This window comes from Ixodes scapularis, unplaced genomic scaffold, assembly GCF_016920785.2.
Source record: "Ixodes scapularis isolate PalLabHiFi unplaced genomic scaffold, ASM1692078v2 PGA_scaffold8__174_contigs__length_109621045, whole genome shotgun sequence".
In the NCBI taxonomy this organism is placed as follows: Eukaryota; Metazoa; Arthropoda; class Arachnida; order Ixodida; family Ixodidae; genus Ixodes; species Ixodes scapularis.
The window spans coordinates 74,455,407-74,483,141 of NW_024609883.1; the positions used below are offsets into that span (position 1 = coordinate 74,455,407).

Consider the following 27,735-nt stretch of genomic DNA (forward strand, 5'->3'; position numbering starts at 1 on the left):
CGATCGAACGCCGCCACCAGTAGGTAAGTTCCACTCACCTTTTACGTTCCGAACAAGCGTCCCACGGACATCGATGTGGCGAGACGGGGCCCGCTAGCTTGCATGAATGCGCTGTGGACACTGTGGCCTTCACTTCACTGCCGACGCTCGTTCCCAAGCATTGAATATCACAACCAACTCCACTTAGCAATACCGCGGCACATAACACGCCAACGTATAAAACTAGAAAGACCGCTGGAACCGACGCGACCGCTCCGAAAAGCGCCCAACAAACACTTGGAGGAAGCCCGGGAAGCCTCTGGGAGGAACCAAAAGTAAAAACAAAACAAAAATATACGTACGCGCACAAAAAATAAAATTAACAAACAAACAAAACAAAAACTTACGTCACTTCCGGTTTGTGTTGTTTTGCTTGTTTTTGCTTTTTCTGTCAGCCAATAGGCGTTGCAACCTTACTGCGGCGAAACGCTCGTGTTTCGCCAACGTCCTGCGACATGGCGCAATTGCTTTTGGTGCATATCTGTCTCCGAGATATGTTTCTTTCCGCGGCATTTGTCTCGACGGTCCTTTCTAAGTGCGTCCCCGAGCATTCCGGTGCTTCGATAGCCGGCAATGCCCCGGTCGTCGCCGGGGGCGATGCGTGTTATTGAGGTCGGCTACACGGTTATGCGTGTATGACCGAACCAAAACACGTTTTTTACAACCTCGCATGATTTCTGAAAGAATTATCCGTTACTCATCGCGTAAATTTATGGTAATTTGTGTAAATAGCGTGTTTTTCACCCCAAATATTCGCCAAATACACGGGACTTGCTAACAGTGTAGGAAAGTTTCTTTCTACTGATGCCGTTTACTCACCTGACTAAAGATATCACCTATAGCCCAGGAATTCTTAATCAACACTTACATTTTTCCAGGAGTTATCTGAGAGTAAAACAAGACAAAAAAGCACGCCTCGTTCCTGTCTCTTCTTTTAAAAAGTTAGACGTATCTAAATCGGATCTGAAAAAAGAAAAGCTTCTTTCTTTTTACTTCTTTTTTTTTGCGCGAATACTGTTTAAGTGACAATAAAGATTTCATATTGGAATTTGATTTCATAGCGGTAACCTAATCTTTTATATATTTCTAAAAAGAGAAAATAGTTCTACAGAGAGATCGCGCAAGTGGACATAGGCCGTGAATGTTGGGATTGATAGCCCCTCAAAAAAATTATGTTTTATTTTCGAAACCCAAAAAGTCGGGGGAGTTATATTTTCGAGCTAAACGTAGTTCATTATTCAAAACAGATCCCTCGCGTGCATGTGTTTATTCAGCTCTCAAAAATGAAAATTTGATGTTCGGGAGACTAGATATTGCCCCGGCCGTGATACCTTGGAACAGATTGCGAAGTCCGCCTCCGGTAAACTTTAATGTGAATGATATTTACACCTGTATTTCAATTCACATTGTCCCATTGCAGCCAACGCTACTATCCGATGTGGCAATCAGCACCCTGAAGCGCATCACTATAACATCTCTAGTCTCTGCGTTTAAAAAAGAAGCTCAGTCTCACGGCGAATTTTTTATGCGTAATTGTTTTTGCCGGTAAAAGCGCAAAGACGACCATCGCCGCGACGATACACTTCTGGTGCTACTTAATAGGCTTGGGCGTATCAGAGCGTTGAGCGTTGTTTGACGTAATAAGGAACAGAGAATAACTTTAATGCCAGTGGACGCCTAGCTATAGGTGTCATGCTTTTGCTGATCGTCAACTTAAAAAAACGAATTAAATAAACGTTCTTGTTTGTGTCCGATAGTGTATTTTCTTTATTTAGTCTCATGTCACCCTCTTCCTACACGTAATGGTTACTTCACTCCTCCTTTAAATCTCCGAGTACCAATACAATTTTTTCTAAAATTTATTTTAGAAAGACATTTACGCCATAGAGTAATATTTTAATCCTGACCACGCGTGTTTTAAGCACAGACATGACAGAATGACAAACAATGTACGCTCGCACGAGAACGAAAATGAAAAGAAAACAATGCCCTTGCCATGACCGTTCGGTGAATCTTGCCTCACGGCTGCAACAAAATGCGAAATACAATGCGGCGCTCCGTTTTTTGACGTGTTTGTCGACGTAATTCTTGACGTGTATCTTGACGTGCGAACGCCAGCAACAATGCGTTCTTCCAAGAATGGAATGCGCAATGTCATAGGAGCGACGGAGCGAATTCTGAAAACCTCAAACAAAGTACATGTAGTATTTATTTTGTAATTTCTACGCGATAGCTGTTGGACAGATCTTTTTTTGAAATTTTGATGATGATAATGATCGAGGGTTTTGTGGCGCAAAAACCAACTTAGGCCAAAGTGCGCAGCACTACGTAGTATAATATATTATTTCAGTATGTCCTGACCTGGCAGATATGTGTGGTAATAGATCCGGTGTAAATGGCCAGTGCTAGCAATAAAACTAAGCACACGATCAATTCAGACGAGAGGGTTGTTTTCCAGTAAAAGAATAGGGTAAACGAGTATACGAGATAAGAACGGCAGGAAAATAATACCGTCGTTTTTACTCAAGACCAGAGCAAGCCCCTAATTTCTGTAGGATGGACACAAATCGTCCGCAGTCTGCACAGCGTGCTGGTTGTTCCCACCAGAGGAGGCGTTGGTGGGCGATATGCGAACAGCCTATGCGAAGACAACATATTAAGACCTTGTGGAACCATCTCCCGAATGTGGTACTCTCCCAGAATTTAGAAAAGGGCTTCGGGAAGTGAACATTACTATAAAATACTCTGTCCCATTTTCTCAGCCATCCTTTCGAAAATTGAAGGCCTCAAGACTCGTTTGATGTCCTGGTAAGCTATCGAGCAGCTAATAGACCGATTTCACCAGGCGTTCGGCGCAAGCGTGTCGCCGCCATACCTTTCGTTCACAGGAGGCAAACGGCAGTACACGAGAGTGCTCATGCTGTCTTGTGCTCCACACGCGGAGAGCTCCAGCGAAATTCTCCCACGTGCAGAAAGACTAAAGTTCCCTCGATGCATAGCGGCAGCGGTGGCGTAGATAAACTGGCTTGTGAGATAGGTCTATTGCTGAAGATTCCTGGAGGATAAGACGAGCCTTGTTGCCTAATATACTCACGTGGCCTGGAACCCAACAAAATGCAATGTGGCGTCCGTTCTCCAATGTTCTATTATTCTTGACACGCACAAGCGCTATGAGCGTATTTTTGGTGTCTTTCAGGGAGATAATTGCAGTATTATACTCTGCAAGACTACAAATATATTCTACCTTTTCTTTCTCTTCAGTCTAATGCAATCCTCTGCTAACGATACTGTATACAACTCTCCAGTAATGATACTGGCAATTAAATTAATGCGTTCACTATGGAACATTTTTGGGATAGTATGACGCGTCAATGGCAACACGCTGCTGGATTGGCGTTTGAAAAGGCGGAAAAAACTTGGATGTATTATGGAAAAATATATTGGACGATGAAGGTTAGCTAAAACCAATAGAAACTTTCTCGGAGTCCATGAAACATCCGGTAAATTATAGATGCTTAGCACCCCTAATATAAAACTGGAAATTATCAGCATGCTTCACCTTTAGTTTTTTCAAATTCTTGAACGATGACCATAGGAGTGTCAGTGTACTAACTACATTTCGTAAGATATCTGTCGCAACAGACTGATTTTCTCTTCCAGCGAACAAAACAGTGAACTGGCTGAAGTAGTGTCAATTCTTACAAATTTGGTGCCTTTACGCATAAGGTCAAGTGTTTCGATGAGGTTTTGGTTGATTTTACCCGATTTCAAGTTTTATCAATATCAGTTCGCTTTGTTTTGGGTTCCTCGTCGTTTGGTTTTTGCGTCCTTCCTTTTCTAGAGTTCCGGGTTTCGCCAGAAAAGTGTACGTTTTCAGTGATCCTTGAGACACCTTTCTCTTTAGTTGTTTTGGAGGCACTGCCGGTGTAAACTGTGTTGAGAAATGTTTATCTTTTTTGTGCGTTGTATAATAGAGGTCACTGCTTCTCAGTTCTGTTGTAAAGGTTGCTTTGCTGTACTGCTTTTGGCTCCAGATTCCACATTTCCGTCTCTCTCGCCTTCTCTCGTCTCTAGCGATTTGTGTAGGAGTTGATGCCTATATAACCCCTTTCGTTGTCAAATAAATTTCAGCTGTGTTGAAGACCTTGTGTTTGTCCGTCCCATCTCGTCCCAGGCTCGGGGTTTTTGGTCAAATAATTAAATCATAAGCTTGTTTGAGCTCACACATCTTAAAGAGCGCATTATATGGCTCCGAGTTAGTACCCTACATTGGAATAGAGCTACTTCATGTGCGAAATTTAAACTGCTAGAAATATGCACTATAATTATTAGAGCTGAATTCTCCGTGGAAACGCTGAACGAGAACATTGGAAACATCTTTGACAGACCCCAAGGCAAGTTTTATACAGGAATGGTAAAACATTGGTAGTTGCCTGTGATGTTTGCATAGGCAATCCCAAGCCTCTTTAACCGTACGAAAAAATTACTTACAAAGGAAAGATATCAAATCCAAAATGTCTTCTTTGCCAGCTTTCTTCTCTAGGGATCTTGCGCTTTGCGCTTCTTAAAGTTAATCTTGGTGTTCACAGTTGTCTACCACCGGGAAGCTTTCCAGCCTCGATTTTTCTTCTTAGTGGTGGTTGAACAGCCTTCGTGCCACCAGGGCTCGCGTTTCTTTGGTAAGTTACCAGAAGTATGGGGGATAGACTGCACGGCGGCATTAATTATCTGGTGAGTATCACACGTCGTAGCCTCCTCAGGGGACATGATGGCAGATAGTGAAGCCCTGAATGTAGCAACTTGGCTAAAACGTTCCCAGACCCCTTTGTCTAGTTTCGAAGTATGCATACGTTTCTGAACTTAGGGGAGGTCAACAAATCTTTCTAAGATATCTGGGAAGTTGTCACACTCAAATGGATTATCTGGAACCTTCTAATAAAAACAAAGAAGCCATGATGGTGATGAAATGTAAATATTAATGCAGGTGAAAGAGCTGTGTGCAGCACTAAGACATTTCGGGGATTCGTTATTTAATGAAAAATTTCAAAAAAGTAGCGATCGCTCAATAACCCCTCTACGGGAATCAATTCGTGCATTGTCCCACATGGTGTAATCAGCACTAGATTTACCTAATTTTAATAGTAGCTGTCAAAGTTGAGTTAAAATGTTCTGTATGTCATGCACGTGTTTGGGAATGTGTGCTGGGAGACGCAAAAAAAAAAAAAAAAGAAAATCATATTGAGACGGTCAGTATGAATTTTTGTGTAGCCACAGCCTCGAAAGGAATGTCAAGAGGGACTCCGGTACACCCCAGTCCAACCTGCACTACAATTACAACACCGCCAGGTGAACGTAAAGATGGGCGTCCCGTGCGGGGCCGCCCATCTATAATTGCTTGATAGTATAATTGCTTCGGTGTGACTCCTTTTTAGAGGGGGATTAGGTATTTTGGTTTGCTTGGGACTTCAGTGGCTCTGGTGCGCCACCCACCATTCCGCTCCACAAAGGAAGAGGTAACACCTCATAACAAAAAAGCCTTTACTAACAATTCTACTCTACCAGCGCTTGCCCAAACACGATGCCCAAGTGTGGTTCTAAATAAGGAAATTCATACCCACCCAAGTTTGGTCCTGGCCCCAAAGGAAGGTACAAATTGAAAGAAGTGAATAGGAGGAAATTGAAAGACAACAAGGGATATCAGAAGAAAAGCGACTGACTGGATCATCCTGGTCGGGCCTTACCAGAACACCAGTCCGCAAGAAGCGGAGGCCAAGGTGGTGTACTGCGTTGCCGGTTGGGGGGGGGGGGGGGGGGGGGGACGAAGGGTTCAAAGCTTCCTTTTGCCCAGCACAACCATCATGAAGTCATTTTCCCTGTCATGGGCAGGCCACGCAGAGCCAGACAAGGGTGGGTGAACATACAGTCGCTGAATGTTCCCCGAGTACCGAAGCTCCCAAGCTTCACTTCTGGCGCTTGTCCTTGTCCTACCTGTGTCTTTCGTCGGCCTCTTTTAGTTCGCGCCTTTTAACATTTGATATTTGTTTCAGAACCGAGTCTCGACGCAGCCTTCGCGCTCCAACCCATCGCCAATTAGGCGCTGCCATGTGCGGTCGAAGCGTACAGCGTAGCCGTTCGTTCTCGTGCGATCTTTTCAATCGACTTTCCTCGAGTGTAGCGAGACTTTATTTTCTTTCTTTTATTAAGTTATTTCCTTCAAGTCTTGCGCGTGTTGCTCCTTGCTGTCTCGTCTCGTCTCTCTCGTTCTCTCTCTTTATCTCTCCCCTTAAAACACATCGAAGTCAAATCTTAGGCTTAGCGCCTGACGCGTAGAATTTGAAACACAGCACCAGTGCAACCGCAGCGAGCAAACGAGCCGGCAATCTTCTTTGGCAGACCAGGTTAACGGCTACATGTTATAAAGCAGAAAAACCAGAGGAAATCAATGCACCTTCCGTTCGGTTCTAACTCATCGATGCTCAGAGTTCACACTCGTGCTTACCTGTGGTAACACGAAATGTTTACATACGCTTTTTGTTATTTTGGGCAAATCCTCATAATCCCCGACTGATAACTTCCCCCACGGGCTAAACCAGCTAGTCAGAGCTGGATTCTGCAGAATTGACTTCCTGTAAGCGGACTGAATGCAACTGGGTACTCTGGGAACATTCAGTGACTATAGGTGAACCCACGATGCTCGGGGTCCGTAGTGACGACACTCACCAAACACTCACTAAAAAAGGTGCCCCCTGCTGGTTATGATTTTATTTACTTTAATCACGTTGACAAGTTACTGAGAAATTGAACTGTACAAGTACATATCTACAATATTTTTTCTATATTTACATAATTTTGAAGTTGCAAAAAACAGACTATCTTTGACACTTGCGTTTGGAGACAACTTACGAAGTTCTCTTAAAGAGTAACTGCAAAAAAAAAAATATTGTTTTCTTTAACAGCCTACTTGGCTGTTAGACTGGTGGCCGCTGAGAAAACCTGTTTTCTCTACTGATGTCTAACCCCTGGTTAGATCAGTTGGTAGAACGCTCCACTGGATGTGGAGAGGTCCCGGGTTCGAGACCCGGACCAGGCAGGCTTTTTTTGGACGCACACCAGTCACCTAGCTGTGTTTAAAGATTTGTGTTTGTTCTTTGTCCCTCTTGTTCCCCTTCTCCTGGGATTATTTTCGTCATTCTTGTCTAGCTCGTTTGCACCTTTGCATTTAATTGCATTATAAGCACAAAGTAATGGTTCCCGATAAGCGGATTTGGTCTGTTCGTGACTCGAACTTCAATCCAAACGCATTCATTTATCTCAAGGTCAAAACACCGAAAGTACGATAATGATTTCCCTACAGCCGTAAGTACGCCTCCCCCGAGGGTGGAGAGGGACCTGTCGACTCCCGATCACGTCTAAAAACCTGGTAATCGGAACTAAAGTACTCAGAACTAGATATAGAACTGGGTAGCCAAGTTTCAGTGATACATAAAATGTCAAAATTCGAGGCCAAAACCGATGTAAAAAAGATATCAGACTTCGTCCGCAAACCACGCACATTCTCATACTAAATTCGTGTGCTATTCATTGTCTTATGGCGCGTTATCTCAAGTCTCGGAAGATGCAGAATCTACGAGCGGACCTCCAAAAGGCCCAAACAAGCACTCCTCGGGCCACACGCAAGCCTCGTTGATAAGACTAAAGTTATTAACGGTAGTGCCTATATGAAACGAAGCATGCATGTCATATTTGCTATGAAGCTTCTTCCAAGTGAAAGAGCCCAGCTCCAAATTGTAAGACACAAGTATATTGCACTGATTGCAAAGTAAATTTACCTATATCAGGACGATAGCTGTAATTTTATCAAAGCCATGCCGCTTCTATCGAACAATCTTTTAGGATCCAAGAATAGGCCTAATGCATATACCTCGCTTACTTTATTCTTATATTTTACTTACTGTCGAACATACAATTTGCCAATTGTTAAGCAGGAATTTTCATAAACTTCGGCTCTCAAGGCTTCTAAGAATACAAAGAAAAACGACAAAAGAAAAACATTGATCTATGACGGTTGTGAGAGGGCGAGCTCCGCCCACAGGAGAAGGATGCACTTCACTTTTCTCGATGAATGTGCACAATAAAAAGTGCAACAAAGCTTTGGAACATGCAGTTTTTGTGTGCTTGTTTCCGTCACCACTATATAAATCTTGTGAAAAACCTTAAGGCTCATAATCAGTCTAAAACATCTGGCACCTGCAGACCCCAGAGCTTCGAAGATAATATTTTATTGGTAAGTTACTGTGCACTCTATTTCGTTCAAATTTTATGAACTAACCTGGATAGGAAAATGCTTGATTTATCGTTATTTATGCAGTGAAGGTCGGTATACACAGAACGTGTTACAAAAGTCATTGCAGGTTGTGTATGTGTGTGTGTGTGTTTTTGTTTGGTAGCATGTGATTTTAATTTATGCTCTGTTATTATTTTTTTATATGATGATGGGCACGTACTGTGTTTCTTGGTTCTTCTCACAAAACTGTTCGAACGCTAACGCCGAACGCCGTAACGCCTGCGATCGGCGTTGGTATTTGTACAGTTAGTAAAGTACACCGCAGTAAAGACAAGCCGAGCTAGCTTTGCGTCTAGCCGCAAGCGGGTGCGACAGTGAAGGTTAGGATATGTACATGGCACGGTGGTAGAATGTCGAGCTCACAATCGTAAGGTCCTGGTGCGATTCCTGCTAAAGCGCGTTTAAAATTTTGATACTTCTTTCAATTTACCACTTTTTTGTACAGTTTGTCCTTTGAGTAGGATCTTAAACACTTCGTAAATTTTTTCGTGGCTTTCCGTCACACTTTCCTTGAGGATACAAGCCATGGACATAAGAATAAGGCGGCGCGACATACCGGCTCAAGTCAGCCTAGAGAGAAAAATCCAAGTGAAGCCGAAATTAAAGGTTGCGGTCGGCGAACGCCCCCAAGGATTACCAAAACACAACCAAATGAGCTTTGGGCTCCAAGTCAGCTCTCTTTTTTGCCTTATTCGTCCAACAGCACCTTTAGGTTTTGGCGGAGCCGTATATGTAGAGAGTTTGGTCAATGGGAGGCGCGGGCAGAGCCAGGGCGTGCGGCAGACTCGGAAAGAGGGCTTGGCATGCTCTTTTGACCAACCAGAAGCCGAAAAGAATACCCTAGCGGTGGTAGCGAGAAACAGTGCGTAAGAGTGAAGTGCAGTAACTTTTCGAGGTTAAAAATAGGGTGCACGCGTTGTTTTGATCATGATCATGCAGAAAGATATAAGAAACGAATACGGCGCTCAACTCTGTTTTCCGCGGACAGAGTGCGACCGCTCAGACGGCAGATTCCGGGCCCTCGGCTCTTGGCGTACGGATTATGTAGATTGTTCCGCTAGTCGCACTCTTCCACCATCATTTTAGATGAGCGCGATTGAAACGTACGTGTACCATATTTTCAGTCACCAAGAGTTACTTTAATGCAGTTATCAGGTTTGTTTCTCGCGACCACCGCCAGGGTTTTATTTCTGGCTTCTCGTTGGTCACATTCGAATTTCTGAAGACGCCCTGGAACCCGCCCAGCCCGCTTTCGGCCAATGGCGCCTCCTGATTTGTCTCCTATACTTCCCAACGAATGGCCAAACTCGCTACATATACGGCTCTGGGTTTTGGTCCTCGTTGAAGGAGTGTTCCTTCATGCTAAACGTCTCCCCCGGCCAACGTTACTAGAACACTCAGTTGGGAAACTCGTCGTCGAAATCCGGGCCGCCGGCGTCCACCGAGACCGAGCTCAATAGGACAAGAGCGCCACTCTTTATCATTTATCTTTACTATGGTCACTTTAAGATTTTAGAAAGCATCTTTTGCGTAAAAACAAACGGAAATGACTCTTTTTGTATGAATTGTTTTAGAGTTCAGTTCAAAATGAAGGGCGCGTGATATTTTTATAATTTTTAGTTCGCAAGGTTTTGCGGAACAATTAATATTGTTTTTATACAACCATGCCTCAGCGGTCCTTTCAGGTAGCGCGTCCCGACCTAAATGCATTTTAACTTCGGTAGAAATTCGCGGCGCGTCCGCTGGGGAGACAGGGTTGACACCCCTGTAACCTCTTCCACTGTATCTGTTTCGGCGTCAAAATGGCCGATTAAAGCCAAAATAGAAGTAACGTCCACTTCTTCGAGTTGCCGCTGCGGGAGAAATGGCACCAGTACCGAGCCATTAGCTCGGTTCTGGTGGACCGATTGGGGCCACTTTTTCAGAGCAGTCCCTATGGCAGTTTCCCAACTGAGTGGTTCTAGTAACGTACCCCCGGCTTAACCGCTGGTGGCGTTATGTCGCCTACAGAAGCTTCGTACCTCCATAGCCCCAGCACATCCGCCAAGAGCTAACATTTATTTATATATATATATATATATATGGGTGGTTTCATCTCAAATCGTGCAGGCAAAAAAGGTCGAATTTTTAATTTCGATGAAAAAAATATATGTTATGGCGCCGTTTCTAAAACCGCAGTCGACACAAACCGCAAGTTCGTCGGATTTTTTGTTCTCGACTTATGAATTTTTAAAGAGGCCGCGGCGAAAAGCAGTGTTTTTCACACCCGTCGTGGGTCGGATGTTTCGCTTGATCTACCGCCATGGATTTTCAGTCCACATTATATTATCTTTTTTGAAGCACTCTGTGGACATATCTAAAAGGCTCCAATACCATGAAAAAATTTTAGGCCTTTTGCTTTTTTCCTGAAAAAATGTAAAATACGCCTCCTCGGTCAATTGTTGACGAACTTTGACAATTAATTACTGGCGATCTACTTGGGTTACACCGATATTTTTTATGTCCACGGAGAGCCTAAAACACGCTCTTTATATTTATTATAAAATGCCTTGGCTGTATAAAATATCCTTTGCGGTACGTTTACGTTAATATTATGCAAAAACCAAAAAGTACCATTTTTGAAATTGATTTTCTCAAAAAACCCATTTTTTATTTTTTTTATTTTTTGTTCAAATGTAGATATGATAGTTGTCTACACGAAAATCAAGCCTAGAAAGTGTATATTTTGTTTGTATGCTCTACATTTAAGCATCAATATCGTACAAAAACGTGTTTTTACGGCTCGCAGTGGACTTGCGAATTGCGCGTCTTCACAAGCTTGGAAATAGATTTTTTTCTTTTTTTCAACGTTCCCACATAAAAATGAAATACAGTATTTCCACCCTGATATATTTATTGATTATTTAAATTTTATTGTAGGCGGCAAGCTACATCGGAGGAGTTCCAAAAAGAGAAAGCAACACTTTTTAACACACCAGCAGGTGTCGTAAATTTTTAACGTGCAGGAGTCGGCAGACGTCTTATTGATTCGGGGCCCTCATTGGCCTGCATGAACGTCCCGCCCTTTCGGAGCCAGCAGATGACCACAACCTTTCGCGCTCGTTGTGTTAGATGAGATGGCCCTTGACAGTAAAGCGAGCAGAGCACCCTGTGTCACCAAAAGTGAAATGGTACCATTGTGTCGTAAACGCGGCGAACAGTGACAGCCACCCAGGAGGAGTCTGTCAGAGTATTGCACAAGGGAAAGCAAAGGAATCGTTGCCTGAAAGGATGAGGACACCACGGCCTTACAATGTCGACGGTCAACAACTGTTCTGCCAGCCAAAACAACGCCGCGTGCGCGCTAAAACCGGCGGCGCGGGACAGAAATCGCGCAGACGCACACACGAAGATGGGCCGGTTTCGTTAGGGATGTAAGGAAATTTGAAACCAGCCATCCGTGCACGCGTGAAACGATACCGCATGTTTGCCCTAGCTTCGAGCGCCCTATCCTTACCTTGAAACGGCCGTGCTCTCTCTCTCTCCGGGGAGATCCGATAGCACCGAAGGGTTATCTATTAAACTTGAGGAAGAAAACGAGAAGGGAGTGTTTAAGTTTAATTATCCCCACTAACCCGCTCGTTCTGTCCTTATAAAGGGTTATCTCTTTTGGAAACAGCAAAGCCCGGAGACTGACATTAAAACGAGCGTGTTGGTAAGTATACTTGCGTTTGTATTCTGCTTGGAGACTAGTTGGGTCGAAGTCAGCCTCCTTGTCAACTATAACCGTTTGTGAAGAGTGGGCTTCTCCCGAGATGAAACGTTAGCGCCGGCTGACGTGTTCTTTTGAAAAAAGGGAAGGGGAAAGAGAAAGTTTGAGTAACTGCAGAAACTACCTCGAAAGCTCCTCTCCCGATACGAAGCTTGAAGCATAGTCTCGGTTACCTTCTCGCGCATCGCCTGCTCGAATCTATTCTTCACTTTCTTTCGTACAGCCATTGTTCCGCACAGCCGTCGTGGATGTGCGTAATAGAGGGAGGAACAGATTCGAGCATCATCTGGACGCCGTCATCATGCCAGACTTCTATGTCGTGGGACCGACTCATGTGTGTTTCTTCGCCCCGCTGAACTTTGTTTCTCGAATGCGGTTTTTTCTGAACGTTTTTTTTTTTCAATGTTTTCTTACTAACTGTTTGTTAGCACTGTTCAGTTGTTAGGTTTATTTCGTTATGGCATAGCGGCCTGGCGGTGATGTAGAGAGCGTGTTCGCACGCATTTGGTTGCGTCCCGTTTAGGGAATGCGCGGGGGAGTTGGTTTTTGTTCTTGCCATGTGCGGCTGAGTTTTCCCGTCTTTATTAAATTATTATTATTTTTTTTTTGTTTTACCTTTACGTGCCGTCGACTTCTTTTTCTGGCTCTCCACCAGGCGTGGACCTATCGCCTTGCCACCGCTCGAACCTAAATACTTTATTTATTTTTTTTAACGCAATTTTCGTTAAGATCGGAGTTGGGCAATTTAATTCCTATTTATTTATTTTTATTTCCTACCCCTCTCCATGACACACTCTCTGTGTGTTTCGGACCGTTTCTGTGTCACCACTTTTGTGTATTACGGAAGTGAAAGGACATTCCCTGGTGACCTGTGCGATGTGCGGTGAACAAGCCCCAGTGTTTGGTTTCGTAAAGAATTGTGTATAATATATCGACGATGTGGTGACTTTCTTTGTCTTAATAATATGACAGCTAATAGCTAGTCGTACTAGTTTACTTTGAAAGGTTTATAAATCGAAACAATACAACGTCTGAGCCTTTTGGTTATTGAAAGTCTACTAGGCCTGCTGATTTGGTTAGATATGTATCTCATGGTTCCCGCTCTTATCCAAACATACATAAATATTCAATACCACAAAATCCGTTTATAATTGATTACAAAATGCAGAAGAAAATTCAAGAAAACTTTTTCACAATTCATAGAGACGCATGGGTCGCTATGTCTGACTTAGGTCTTGCAAAACAAAGACGTCTTTTTCCCGTTATTGAGGCCTAAATATAAAACATGCAAACAAAATATACACTCTCTAGGCTTGATTTTCGTGTAGACAACTATCATATCTACATTTGAACAAAAAATAAAAAAAATAAAAAATGGGTTTTTTGAGAAAATCAATTTCAAATATGGTACTTTTTGGTTTTTGCATAATATTAACGTAAACGTACCGCAAAGGATATTTTATACAGCCCATGTCATTTTATAATAAATATAAAGACCGTGTTTTGGGCTCTCCGTGGACATCAAAAATATCGGTGTAACCCAAGTAGATCGCCAGTAATTAATTGTCAAATTTCGGCAACAATTGACCGAGGAGGCGTTTTTGACATTTTTTCAGAACAAAAGCAAAAGGCCTAAAATTTTTTCATGGTATTGGAGCCTTTTAAATGTGTCCACAAAGTGCTTCAAAAAAGATAATATAATGTGGACTGAAAATCCATGGCGGTAGATCAAGCGAAACATCCGACCCACGACGGGTGAGAAAAACACTGCTTTTCGCCGCGGCCTCTTTAAAAATTCATAAGTCGAGAACAAAAAATCCGACGAACTTGCGGTTTGTGTCGACTGCGGTTTTAGAAACGGCGCCATAACATATATTTTTTTCATCGAAATTAAAAATTCGACCCTTTTTGCCTGCACGATTTGAGATGAAACCACCCATATATATATATATATATATATATATATATATATATATATATATATATATATATATATATATATATATATATATGATAACTGAATGCAATTAATAAACGTTACAGTGATTAACCTTAGTTTTTTATTAATGTGGTGTTAGTTTTGATATACAAAGTGTTCAGCGGTAAACAAAAACAAACATGCCAAACTTCGGGAGGAGTAGATTGCTTCCGGTTGACCATTGTTTTTGCATATTTTTGAGGACCCGCGACGAGTAGCGGGTACTTTTAAAAATTTCAATGCCGAGGAAACACTTGGCACGTTCACAATTTTACTTACACTGCATTTACACGGCTTCCTGATCCCCTTGATGAAAATAATTACCAATTACTCCTCAAAGAAATAACGAATCTCCCCAGGCATCGTGGGCGCATCTTATTCACCTATTCGAGTCGCCTGGCCCATAAACATGTAAACGACTTAGGACATAAAAGTCGTTCAACTACTTCGTGAACGGAAAGCCTCGTCAATGGGCCCCCAGCGATGAAGATACGCACCAAGCTACCCTACGGGGTTCGACGAGTCGGGTCTTGGCCCTAGCAAACAGTCTAACGAAAGTGTTTATTGCGCTTTCCTTAACGCGACGCGAGTTTCTGTAATGTAATATTTTCTGATGCTTTGACTTGCTTGCTTTAATATTTAAGTTTTATTTCCAAGTGTTTTGTGTTACCTTGCTTTCTACGTGCTCCAATGGCCAGGTTGCCACCTGTTGCTACACGGGGAGATAGTCGGTCGAGTTGCATCAGCCTCTCGTTTCTCACGTAGCGCCGTCTGTCGGTAGCATATCGAAGTGGTCGAGCACCGTCTGCTTAGCTGCGATCATCTAAGCTCGGCGACGCTGGTGGCGTCACTCTTTTCATAGAAATTATAAAACTTCACTTTTAATTCTTTTTTTTTCGCGCTGGTGCGCATCGGCCACTCAAAAGCAAGGTACTGGCATTATTAGAGCGTAGCCCTCAAATATTTACTCGCTAGCGATCCAAAAGCCCTCGAGCAATTATATATTGCGGTCGCATGACTGGTTCTTGTTGGACCAGTCATGCGCCCCTCTTTCGCCACGTCAACACGCTCCCGCCCATACCCACGCGTAGAGAGAGCCGTGGCATGTGACAAAAGGGAGGTTGCTGATTGGTCCGACGGTCACGTAGCTTCCACCGTAGTCTCAGCTTATTGGTGAACAGAGTGTAGGTCAGCCAATGAGTGTGTGCGGCCACCAGTGAGCGATCCCTGCTGTAGCGGGAACATTCGATTATATTTTTAGAGCGCAGCTCTTAGGGGCCCGTTTCCTGCTTGAGCGGCGTCAGCGTCGCCGTCGGCGTAACCAAGGTCACCCCAAGGTCACGTGACTCCCCAAGGTCACGTGACCCCCCAAAGTCACTTCAAGGTCATGTGACCCCGAGGTCACGTGACCCCTCCCAAGGTCACCCCAAGGTCACGTGACCCCCAAATCACGTGACGCCCCTGGTCACGTGACCTCCCAGGTCACGTGACCCCCCGCGGTCACGCGACCCCAAGGTCTCTTGACCCCCAAGGTCACGTGATCCTCCCAAGGACACGCGACCCCCCCAGGTCACGTGACCCCCCGAGATCACGTGGCCCCCCAGGTCACGTGACCCCCCAGGTCACGTGACGCCCCAGGTCTCGTGACCCCCAAGGTCCCTTGACTCCCAAGGTCACGTGATACTCCCAAGGTCACGTGACCCCCAAGGTCTCGTGACCCCCCGAGATCAGGTGGCCCCCCAGGTCACGTGGCCCCTTCTCCTAGGTCACGTGACCCCCCCTCCCCCCCTCCGAGGTCACGTGACCCCCTCCCCCCGAGGTCAGGTGACCCCCCGGAGCGTATTAAAGAATGAGGGGAGGAGGAGGAGAAGGAGGAAGAGGAGGGGTCTACCCTCCACTCAGTGCCCCTCCCTCCTCCTCCTCAAGAGCTGCGCTCCAATTGGGCGTTACAGGGAGTTGTAAACGGCTTTCACTTTAAGAGCGCAGCTCTTAGGGGCCCGTTTCCGGCTTAAGCGGCGTCGGCGTCGCCGTCGGCGTAACCGCGAGGTCAAGTGACCCCCCCGAGGTCACGTGACCCACCCAGGTCACGTGACACCCCTAGGTCACGTGACCCCCTTAGGTCACGTGACCCCCAGAAGGGACGTGACCCCCTGAGGTCACGTGACCCCCAGAAGTCACGTGACCCCCTTGAGGTCACGTGACCCCGTAATGTCACGTGACCCCCTGAAGTCACGTGACTTCTGGGGGTCACGTGACCCACCCAGGTCACGTGACACCTCTAGGTCACGTGACCCCCCGAGGTCACATGACCCCCCGAGGTCACATGACCCCCTGATGTCACGTGACCCCCCCCTAAGGTCATGTGACCCCCGAGGTCACGTGACCCCCAAAGGTCACGTGACCCCCAAAGGTCACGTGACCCCCTGAAGCCACGTGACCCCCTTGAGGTCACGTGACCTCAAGGAGTCGCCTATCCCTCAGTACGCTTCCATCTTCCTCCTCAAGAGCTGGGCTCTAACCGGCGTTGCAGGGAATTGTAAACGGCTTTCATTTTTTATTCAACCGTAATCTTTTTGCATCGCGATTTTGCGTCTAATGATTTACGTTTTACGTCATCCCCCAAAAGTATGTTCTATCCCAAAAATTGTGTTCCACTCCCAAAATTGCGTTCTAAGTTAACAATACGTTAATCGGGTTTCATCACACAATGAAAGTATTAAAAAATAGCGTCGTCGACATTGAGCATGTGCCGAACGCTACGTGCGATTTGGACGTTACGTGTGCTATCTTAGAGTATTCTATTTTTCAGTTATTGCGTGCGAGCTCAGAGTGTTTGCGCTCCTCCAAGAAGGATTCATGATGAAGTTGGCTAAAGACAAGAAAAGCACAGTTAAAAAATGGCCGCTCTGTCCCGACCTCGACTGCGGCCGCTTTGGCGGCGTCGACAGCGGGACATAGGCGGCATCCTCGTGACTGCGCTTTAATGCAGGCGGACATTGCACTATAGGCGAGGTGCACGTCATAGACGGTTCGCAAGACTCAGCAAAGTGAGCAACGATCGCCGGCAAGTTGCTGCTTTCGAAGCGAGAACGTTTCTCGGCGAAGGCGGCGAAAGTCCATACACGAGACATCTCTTTCCGAGGCAACGCAAGCGGACACGATCGGTCGACCGCTCCCGTCGCATTCTTATATTTAAACAAATCTAATACGTTACTCTGAACCAAAAAGCTTGGATTTTTTGAAATAAAATGATTTAGTGTATCTTGGTGGCGTTGCGACCCTGAGACACTTGGGCTTTTGTTTCGCGGCGGAGAAACTGTATTCTAAAACACTCTTGCGAAGCGTGTGCTAACCCAAGCGCTAAAGTTAGCTTTACTCTGCGCTAAAAGTGAGCTCGTTATTCTAAAACTTTCTATTAAACAGTAGTTCCGGACTAAATACTATATTTTAAGAAAAGTGAAGGATAGAGAAAAAGGCAAGGGGAAGGGAGGAGAGGAATGAGGAGAGGGAATTGGTGTGTCACGTGATGTATATTTTGCCACTAAATTTAACAAAAAAACTAAATTTTTCTATGGATTACGTGACATGAGCTCCATTACATCGATTTCCCTCCTAAATCAAAGAGGAAACTGGGTTGGTTTTTAGGTCACGTGACGTCCATTTGTTCGAATTTTTTAGCGGAGAAACTCAACTTAATTTCCGCGCTAAATTTAGCGAGGAAACTAATTGACATATGGGTGACGTGACGTCGAATTCTCCACTTGGAGTATCTTTCACGTTAAGTCACGTGACGTGAATGTTTCCGCTAATTTTAACTACAAATGCACCGATGGACAAACTTTTGGGACTGTGGGGTTTCCGTTAAGAAGTGTTTCGCGCCCTATTCAAATAATATGAAATAAATATAGTGGGTTGACGCGAAGACTAGCTCTATTGGTCTCTACATATTGTCTCCCTCCGATAAGAACAAGCAAGAACGTTGTCTGCACCCTCGCCGGGGGAGAAGAAGTGGTGTCAGGGTCTGGTGTTCGAACGCTGAACCCCGCCGTCGTCTGCTACTCGTAGAAATTGCCGCCTTACCTTGTTTAGAGCTTTCGGAAATCCAACAGTTCTTTTGCGAACAAAAACATAGCTTTGAAGGAAGGGGACAAGGAATACCTCGAAGGGTGCGCTATTATTATTCTTTTTTTTTTTTTTCGTTTGACAACAACCAGACGTGTTCCAAGCACTGGCATCACAAGGGGGGGGGGGGGGGGGGGGAGACTGTCCCGGTTGCAGCACTCAGGGAGGTGTCGCGGCGGGCATCGAGCGCGGGGGAAGGGGGGGGGGGGGGGGGAGGGGTCGCGGTGGGCTACCGCCTCGGGTGCCGCGGACCCTAGTGACGGCACTGTTTCTAAGTTCCAATGAATGAAGAAATCACGGCCCATGCATCGTCCACTTCGCTCCGCAAAACTGCTGCGAGTGCGGAGTTCCTTTGCAAACGGGATTACTCACTCGCAACGCGTTTTTTTCTCCTGTATTTTACTTACACATTGCATAAGACAGTTTCGGCAAAAGCTTCGAACTTGGTGTTGGCGCACCTTGAAACAACGTACTGAGTGCCGCTATCAACGGCTATGAGAAACAAAAATGAGTTGATTTTAATGCGTGCCCGGTTCTGGCATTAACGAGAAAGTTTATTTCGGCCGTAAAGATTTCATTAAAAGTTGAAGTAATTTAAACTGAAATGCTTTCCGGAATGAACCAATATAATTATGCACACATTTGACTGAAGCCAAGTGGAGAGGGCAATATTTTTTTTCTGGATCACGTTTACGCGCCTCTCTATTTTGGGCCAAGAAGACAGAGGAACGAAAAGCGCGAAGACACCTTCGATGTTACCATAAACTGTTCAACGTGAAGCGATTGTACTAGAAACACTGATGCAACAGCCTACCCAATGGTGCTAACTTCGCGATTTGTTACACAGGTTCACGCATAGACACGCACACACACCCACACAAAACAATACCACCTGTACCAATGATACCAATACTTTAAATAGAAATGGTAAATTAATGACGCAATATTTGTTTTTCTATATATTTCCTTACTGACTGTTGATATCGTTTTTTTCCTCTCTAGAACGAGATACAGAGGACATGGCTCGACTCGCTTGCGTATTTCTGGTCTTTGTGCTGGCCTATCAGTGTGGTAAATACTCGATTTTTCCTCCTTTGTTTGGGTGTTCTTGGAAACATGTCAGCGTAGACGAAATTTATCTCGATTTTCACTTCGCACATTCATTCCTTAAACACAAGTACGCGACTCTTCGCTTTTAGGGAGAAATACACTTCGTGTCCCTGTTTAAAAAAAAAATATTTATAGAAATGTGTTCTTATGTTACGAAACGTTGCGTGAAAAATCGTCAAATTATGCATGATGGTATTGGCTCCTCGTGTGCAGTGTTACGCTTAGCCGGGAGGGACGCGACAGTTGAATCTCCTGCCCATAGTCTGAACAGGAACGGCAACACAATGAGTACGTCGGAGGGAAGAGAACGTCGTTTGGCTGAGGATATATAAGGAATCCTTCATAGAGGACAAGCAGTGCTACTGCATTTCGACGTAGTCTAAAGGCCTGTCCAAACGGGACATATCAAATGGCATAAAGCAACACTTCACCGTCATATCAAATGAAAGTTACTGTTCGGCTGTCCGTTTTATAGTACAGCTCTTAGGCACCCGTTTCCTGCTTGAGCGGCGTCGTCGGCGTTGGTGTGGGTGTAACCGCGCGTTGCATTATAGGACGTTTCCAATAATCACGTCACACGTGACATCACGTGTAACGTCACGACGGCTACCCTCATGAGGTTTGCAAGGGTTACCCTCACGAGGGTTACGAGGCTTACCACTGATCTCTATGTCTATATGCTGGATCGCGCTTGACCAGCTCCGCCTCTAGACGGTAATACGGCTTAGGTCGGCCATCTTTTTATAGAGTTATATTATCTCTAGCCATCATAGTAATATGGCGGACAACGCAATGGCGGCTGCGGCAGCAGGCTGCCACAAAATAGCCGTGGATCTAGTACACTGTACCGTGGGGGATATTTCGTGCCTGATTGAAGTTGTTCGACGAAGTAGATTCTTGAAACACGGCGTGAACGGTAGCCTCATCTTTGAGGACCAGGCAAAAGTTCTACGAAAGCGCAGCACCGGGGGAAAGCAGCGCAGCTCGCATCGAAAGCAGACTCCGTACCGGCGTCTGCTTTCGATGCTTCTTTCGATGCGACTTTCGATGCGTGCTGTGCTGCTTTTCCTCGTTGCCGCGATTCTGTAAAACTTTCACCGGGTCCTCGAAAATCGGGCTACCGTTGATGCCGGGTTTCAAAAATATGTTTTCTCAAACAATTTTAATCAAGCACGAAATATCCCCCACGCTATTCTGATATCAGCCTGCCACCACAACTGTCACAACGCTGTATGCCATGGATGAATGATAGTGGCTGCAGCAGCTGTACCTTGGCTAGAGGTAATATAACTTTACCAAAAAGTTGGCCGCCAGTGGCCGCATTCGAGGAGCGGGTGAACGCGATCCAGCAATTCTTATAGAGATCAGCGAGGCTTAACCTCACTAGGGTCACAAGGGTAACGAGGGTTACCCTTACGAGGGTTACGAGGATTACCCTCACGAGGGTCACGAGGGTTACCCTCACGAAAGTCACGTGGGTTACCTTCACGAGGATCACGAGGGTCACCATCGTGACCCTCGTGAGGGTCGCGAAGGTGACGCCAAGACGTTACCATCACGTGTGACGTCACGTGTGACATCATTATAGGAAACGCGTAATGTATGACATCACTTGACGTTACGTGTGACGTCGCATTACGTTACGTGTGATGTTATGCCCAACATTAATATTGCCGCTAAATTCAGCGGGGAAATGTTTTCGCTAATCCTGGCGGAAAATATTTCCGCTAAATTTACCCTTGTGACGTCACGTATGATAACACTTGTGACGTCGCACGCGACCAGGTGCTTGGCGACCTGTGTCCTGTCGAGGAGACTCCCTCTTTTTATTATGTTTCTGTCGTCGCCATAATAGCGTCGGTTGACTGAAAAGTGTCCCACTGTTTACGTTCAGGAGAGTCCCGCGTCGCGAATGTGAGAAACACTTTGTGCGGCTGACGTATCTGTCCGACACCAAACAAGAAGTTCCCACGTAATTTGGGATCGCATGTTTACCTCAGACGCACCAGCCGACGCTGCCGACACTGGCTGGACGTATGGGTATGGAATGTTGCCCACCAGGGATAGGTAGTAACATTGGGGAGTTACCGGGACAGACATCTTCCCCCACTGTACTTGCCCAGAGGAAAATGAGCATGTTTTCACCACTTGTGTAGTTCCGTGTACGTTCTTCACCCTTGTGTCTGGACTGTTTGGGATGTGCACCCATTTCCAAAGGCGTATACAATCGTTTTGAGAAACTGGTTGTGATACTAGTACGCTGAGTCCTGTGGAAGTAAAGATGTAGGGCCAAGATTCGGCGTCGCCGTTTTAGGCAAATGTTCCCAATGCTTCCCACGTTGCGCGAGTAGATAGTGGACTACTGTTAAAGTTAACTGTAGACGCTTAGAGAGCAGGAATTCCTTTAACGATGGCAATATAGGTTTTTCATAGTGAGTAGAGCAGGGTCATACTGCACCCCACAGCCGATTTTAGATAAGCATAATGTAGGGTCTCTCAGTGTGGCCTGCGCGCACTCAATTTGTAACTTTGTAAATAAACTTTTCTTACAGTAATCAAAAGGAAGATTGAGTGCGTTCTGAATGTCGCCGCGACGACACAGTCACGTGCGTTTCCCTTTCAGTTACGAAGAGTCACGAATTTTACTCTGGCGTGCCTAATTAAAATACTTGAATACATCCTTAGCTGGAAATTGTGAGTGGAGGGTGTTTGTCAAGCTCATTATCTCCACTAGGAGAATATTTGTGGTTTGTGGTTGGTCACAAAAGCTGTCAATCATCACGCCCAAGGTCACTGAAACAATTTCAGCCAAAGGCGTGCCCTTATTTTCGCCCCATTCTCACCACATAATGACCAAGCTCTACATAAACGGCTCTGGTTTCGGATTGCGTTAAAAAATATATTCAGACTGCCGGCGAAGACCGTGGTCTACTGAAATGGACATAATCTCTTTGTAATGCACCTTTGATTTTAAAATAAATGGGACCAATGATCCGAAAGCTTCAAGTAACAAAAATAAAACATGGTTGCATAACGACGGCAAACTGGTGTCGACGGATGTCGTCTGCATGTCGTCTGCTTTCTTTAGCTGGTCGGCTGCATCTTACACGCTGCTTTCGACGCATCCACCAATTCGTGCGCCAAACGCACCCCGCCACTCGACTCAGTCGTTTGCGTCGCCGTCCACCGTTGACCCTGGCAAGTTTTTTGGCTCTATCCTTTACAGAGATGATATACGCCCTGTAGTTTTACGAGGTCAAATCCACCTGTGAAATAGGCCTTTGATGAAAGGTCTAAATTGCTACGCGCAGTCGCCGATTTTTACGGCTGTCTTTAGAACGAGGATAGAGTGAGTAGGCAGGTGAGCTGGTTGATGCTACACATTTGTTTTTTTTAAAAACCGGAGACAACGGACGAACAAGTGGATAGCACACAAGACGTCTCGGCGTTTCAACACCCTATATTTCCTACCGTCGTCAAATACAGATGCAGATTGAAAATGTGCTTAGTATACCACTCGATTCAGCCGATAATGTTCTCACTCACTGATTCTGATTGAGGCATAATTCTTATTAACTGCACATGACAGCACTACCATTGTGTTTCCAGCTGACGTGGTAAACGGTGATGTTAAAGAGGGAGACCTTCCAAGCTTCGTGGGGAATAAAGGAGAATTCCTTGGAAGATTGAAGCAGCTTTGTAAAAAGAATTATAACACGATTGATATTGTGAGTATAAAGAACACCAATTTAATAAACACTAATATATCGATTTCATATATTGTGTCCTTTATGAGCTGTAGAACATTTTTCGTTGTAGTTTGCAGTGGACTTATCTGACTGCCGCGTTTCCTGCTCGATGAGGGAATTTGGTGCGGTTTATTCTCAACTACATCTAATAAACAGAGAACCATGCAGCAATGATGGCGGGGTAAGTTAAAAAATCAAACCCTATTTATTTAATGCCCTACCATTAAATTCGGAATTTCAATCACGGCCCTGAAACTTTGCGATTCCATCTGGCCACCCTGAAGCGAAGTTCGTGTTAATGTCTCTATCGTATGCCACGGAAAGTGTAATTTTAATTGAAACGAAAATAAACTCGGCGTCTTCATATCTTAGCTGAGACATGCACCAACACTTATGTCAAGTACTGCACGAAGCATGCCCCTCTTGCAATGGCGCATTTGTCGCTGCATGCAAATGCCTAAATTCCTACTAGAAGCGTATATGCTTGATTTACCTTGAACCTATGGGTGAAGTCGGTATCCGCAGAACTTGTTGGATTTGCTCGCTTCCTCACTGTTCTGCGGCTTTTTCGTAACCTTTCCCTGACATCAAATCACGCCAGACTGTCATGTGATATTGTCACGCGGTTACTCACACTTTTCCAACCCTTGTCGTGCTTCCCTGCGGGATCATTCAGTGCATTTCTATTGTAAATTGCCCTATGCGGTCTGTCCATTGCAATAATAACAAACAACGGATCAAATAGCGCGTGGCAAAGTCGCCAGGCGGGAAGCCACACGCTGAGGAAGACGGAACTGAGCTCCAATGTTCTTTCTGCCCAGCGCGTGAGCCACGAGAAGCCTTTCTTCACGTAGCACCTTTTATGAGTCTATATTGTTGTGGCGACATCAATAAACAAGAAAAAAAGTTGTAGCGACATGACGGATTCGCTTTCAGAAGTCTCTCCCTCGGCGGAATGGTAGAGTGCATATGGTTTGAAATGTTCGTGTTTTAGGTTCGATTCTCGTCAGGGGATGTTCGGGATAGCTTTGTTTCGTATCAACATTTATTGCATCGTTGTTTTAAATTCAGAAGATCTTAATTCAAAAGAAAAAGAGTTGTTTTAATTTCAGGAGAAAAATAATTTTTCCTGAATTTCCTCCCACATTTTTTTGTGGCGGTTTCAATAACTTTAATTCACGCTTTCTACGGAGATCAAAGCCCTTAAACGAACTTCCTTTAGACGTTTTAAAGCATATGCCTAAAAGAGCAATTACTCTCCTGCTGGGTCTGTCAAGCGTTTAGAGTTATAGTTCGTCTTGCAGAGGTTATACCAACATGAATTGCTTATATTCACATCTGTCGGATGTTAGCGAGTGTACCCCCCATGGCATGTTTAAACTTCAACTATAGGTATTTTCGTCAAAACACGATAAAGAGACAAATTATTGACTGCATGGGCCAATCGGAACGCCGGTGGGAAGTACGTAAAAATGCAACGCCCGAGAGCCCTTTTTGCCGTCACATGCCTTTCGACCCTTTACCAAAATAGCTCACGGAGTCATAGCATACGTAAATTTTCAAGTAATGTCGAAAGTTACTATAGAAGTAGAACCAAGGCATGCGATAGAAAGACTGAAAAGTGGGCACGCACATCAGTTATTCAGCCCCACGTTGCGGTTCAAAACATTTTTTTTCTTCAAAATTGCTAGATAAAAACACGTTGTTTTTGTTGTTGTTGTTGTTGTTTGTTTCTTCTTGTGTAAAACTGGTCAAAATATTAGATGCTAGAAAAATCAGCCATCCGCGTTAAGTCATTTTTTTTAAACTATTTTTGTTCACGCTGCGCCCTTGAAAAGCTCGGCGGAAGATTCTGCACGCACCTCACCTCGCCACCCCACTGTGTCCTTCGCATGATTAAGTTCGTCTGCTATGGTCAGCGTCACCATGGCAACGAAGTGTCAGCTGAGTGAATTCACACATTAACATACAGTCTGAAGCCATACACAGCTGACATCATAATCCTGAAGTTAACCTGCTCAAGTTAACCTGGCAACGCTAGTTGAATTTGGACGCGTCGGTGCGGCGGTCGACGCTGGGAGCGGGAAGGGGTCGACTGGATAACCCCTGACGGTTTCGACGAGGCTTGGCGGAAGCTCTAACCTGAGATTAGGTACTTTTAGAAGACTGAATTCTATACTCCGTTCGCAATTAAGCTGAGACTGTAGCCAAAAGTACAAGTGAGAGATAGCCCGCGCTCCTTACTTTGATACATGCATTTATAGCGCGAGCGCTCCTTCTCCGGAAGAAGGCTTCAAAATAGCGACCTCGAGCTCTCGTGGTTGTGGCATTGCCTGACGTCTCAGCTTAGGGGTGTACGGAGTATAGAGGCACTACACTCTTATAGAGCCGTATATGTAGAGAGTTTGGTCATTCGTTGGGAAGTATAGGAGACAAATGAGGAGGCGCCATTGGCTGAAAGCGGGCTGGGCGGGTTCCAGGGCGTCTTCAGAAATTCGAATGTGACCAACCAGAACCCGGAAATAATACCCTGGCGGTGGTCGCAAAAAACAAACTTGATAATTGCATTAGAGTAACTCTCGATGACTGAAAATATGGTGCACGTGATGTTTCAATCACGCTCGTCCAAAATGATGGTGGAAGAGTGCGACTAGCGGAACGATCGACATAATCCGTACGCCAAGCGCCGAGGGGCGGGAATCTGCCGTCCGAGCGGTCACACTCTGTCCGAGCAAAACAGACTTGAGTGGCGCATTCGTTTCTTACATCTCTCTGCATGATCATGATCAAAACAAAACGTGCACCCTATTTTCAACCATAAAGAGTGACTACACTTCACTCTTACGCGCTTATCAAGACCATTTACGAACATTGACCTTTGATCAGAACTGTTTCTTGCTACCACCGCTAGGGGATTCTTTTCGGCTTCTGGTTGGTCAAAAGAGCATGCCAAGCCCTCTTTCCGAATCTGGTGCACGCCTTGGCTCTGCCCGCGCCTCCCATTGACCAAACTCTCTACATATACGGCTCTGCACTCTTATTGCGGGAGCTCACGCCTTTACTTCGAAGCATCCCGCCTTTCCACAGCGTTCGATCTACTAAAACTCTATTTTACGGACTTCTATATTTCGTTCACCCTTAAGTTGACACTAGAAGGTCCGCCTGCAGCGTGAGCTTTACTCCCTTGCTAACGCAAGTTTGAACGCGCAGGCCCGGGCAACCAAAGAACTGCGAAAGCGAGCGAGCTACTGCTGAAGGCGGAGCTTCTTGTCTCAGCTTAAGGGTGAACAAATTATAGTTTATCGAGCGCTAGAGCTCCACTGGACCCGCTCTCGACTGCGTAACATCTGCTAAATCTCTCTAAGTAGAACGTACACGCGGAAAGCGCGCCCAGCGGGCGCGGGCTTAATCCATGCTATGAAGTGACGGTGACGAGCTTCTTCTAGCAAAGCGGAGCTCTAGAATACGGTCTCCTAAAGGCTCTGTTATACTCCGACGTTGAGCGTAGCAAACACTGGGTAGCGCAGAGCACACAGCTACTGATTGGTCACAGATATCGAGTTCCAGCTCGCCGGCCAATCAAAGATCACGTTCTGCGCTACGATGCGTTCGCTGCGCTTAACGTAGGAGAATGACAGAGCCTGAAATTCCATAATTTTAAATTTTTTTTTTTTTTGCGGAGTGGAGCGAAACGAAACGTGTGGTGAACGTGCGTAAGGTGGTCTGCTTGGAGGTCTAGTTTGAGACCCCAGGCTTTGCTTGAGCATCTGTTTACAGGGCAACGGTCGGAACTTCATAGTATCGTTATACCAGGAATACAGCCGGATAGGTATTTTAATGGAGATACAAAATAGAGGTGGGCGCATGGTACCGCGATGCAGAAATACAAATATAAAACGTAGTGGAAAAATACTCTCGCAATAGATACGTATCAGGAAACTGTCCAACCCTAAATTGACGAGTTGCTAGTCCGCAAAAATTAGGAAACGACGGCATATGCTACGGATTTGGTGACATGACGCAGATCTTCACTTCGCCCGCAATGAAATAAATTTAGCATTAAAAATCTGCATGCGCATCATGGGTAAGCAATTAACCTATGGGCGACTGCTCGAATTAACACATCAGAGCTTCTTTTATAAACATTGTATGCTGAGAACGGTTCAAGCCATAACACGATAATTGCCAAAAAGGAATTAGGATTTTCTGGAAGAACGACGGTAGGTTCGACTGATAGGAAGACTTGGCCGATGGTAATAGTAGGAGAAAATTAAACTTAAGAAATTCAGCGGATATTTCGGCAGGAAAAGAATTTGGACCACGCAATTGGCGTAAAAGTAACGATGCCCGCGGTGTCAAAGTATGCCAAAAAGCATCAATATTATATTAAAGGTGTGCTTGTTCTGCATCGAATAATTCAGCAAAAATTGAACATGAAATGCAAAGATCGAACCCCCCAGAGAGGATATAAATTATACACAAACAAAAAAAGTAAGAAGCTAACCATTATCTTTGACTACCCTTCTAAGAATTAAAGCCTGTCATTGTGAATATGGATGTCAATAAATAAGTTGTGCAAGATAAATCGATGCAATTTTTTTTTCAGATATGCGTCCAAGGAATATGCGCCTACACGTCATGA

The 27,735-nt window shown here is 45.1% G+C and overlaps 1 protein-coding gene across 2 annotated transcripts; it reads left to right on the forward strand.

The window, feature by feature from the left end:
- On the forward strand, positions 1-27,735 carry LOC120842519. Of its 2 annotated transcripts, none has more exons than XM_040213651.1 (5): positions 1-23; positions 19,237-19,305; positions 22,954-23,072; positions 23,164-23,274; positions 27,700-27,735. In XM_040213651.1, the coding sequence occupies exons 2-5, from the start codon at positions 19,254-19,256 to the stop codon at positions 27,733-27,735; spliced, it is 318 nt and encodes a 105-aa protein (XP_040069585.1). In that variant the 5' UTR covers positions 1-23; positions 19,237-19,253. The 2 variants fall into 2 exon arrangements, with proteins under 2 accessions (XP_040069585.1, XP_040069584.1); XM_040213650.1 differs by lacking the exon at positions 1-23 and adding an exon at positions 4,681-4,718.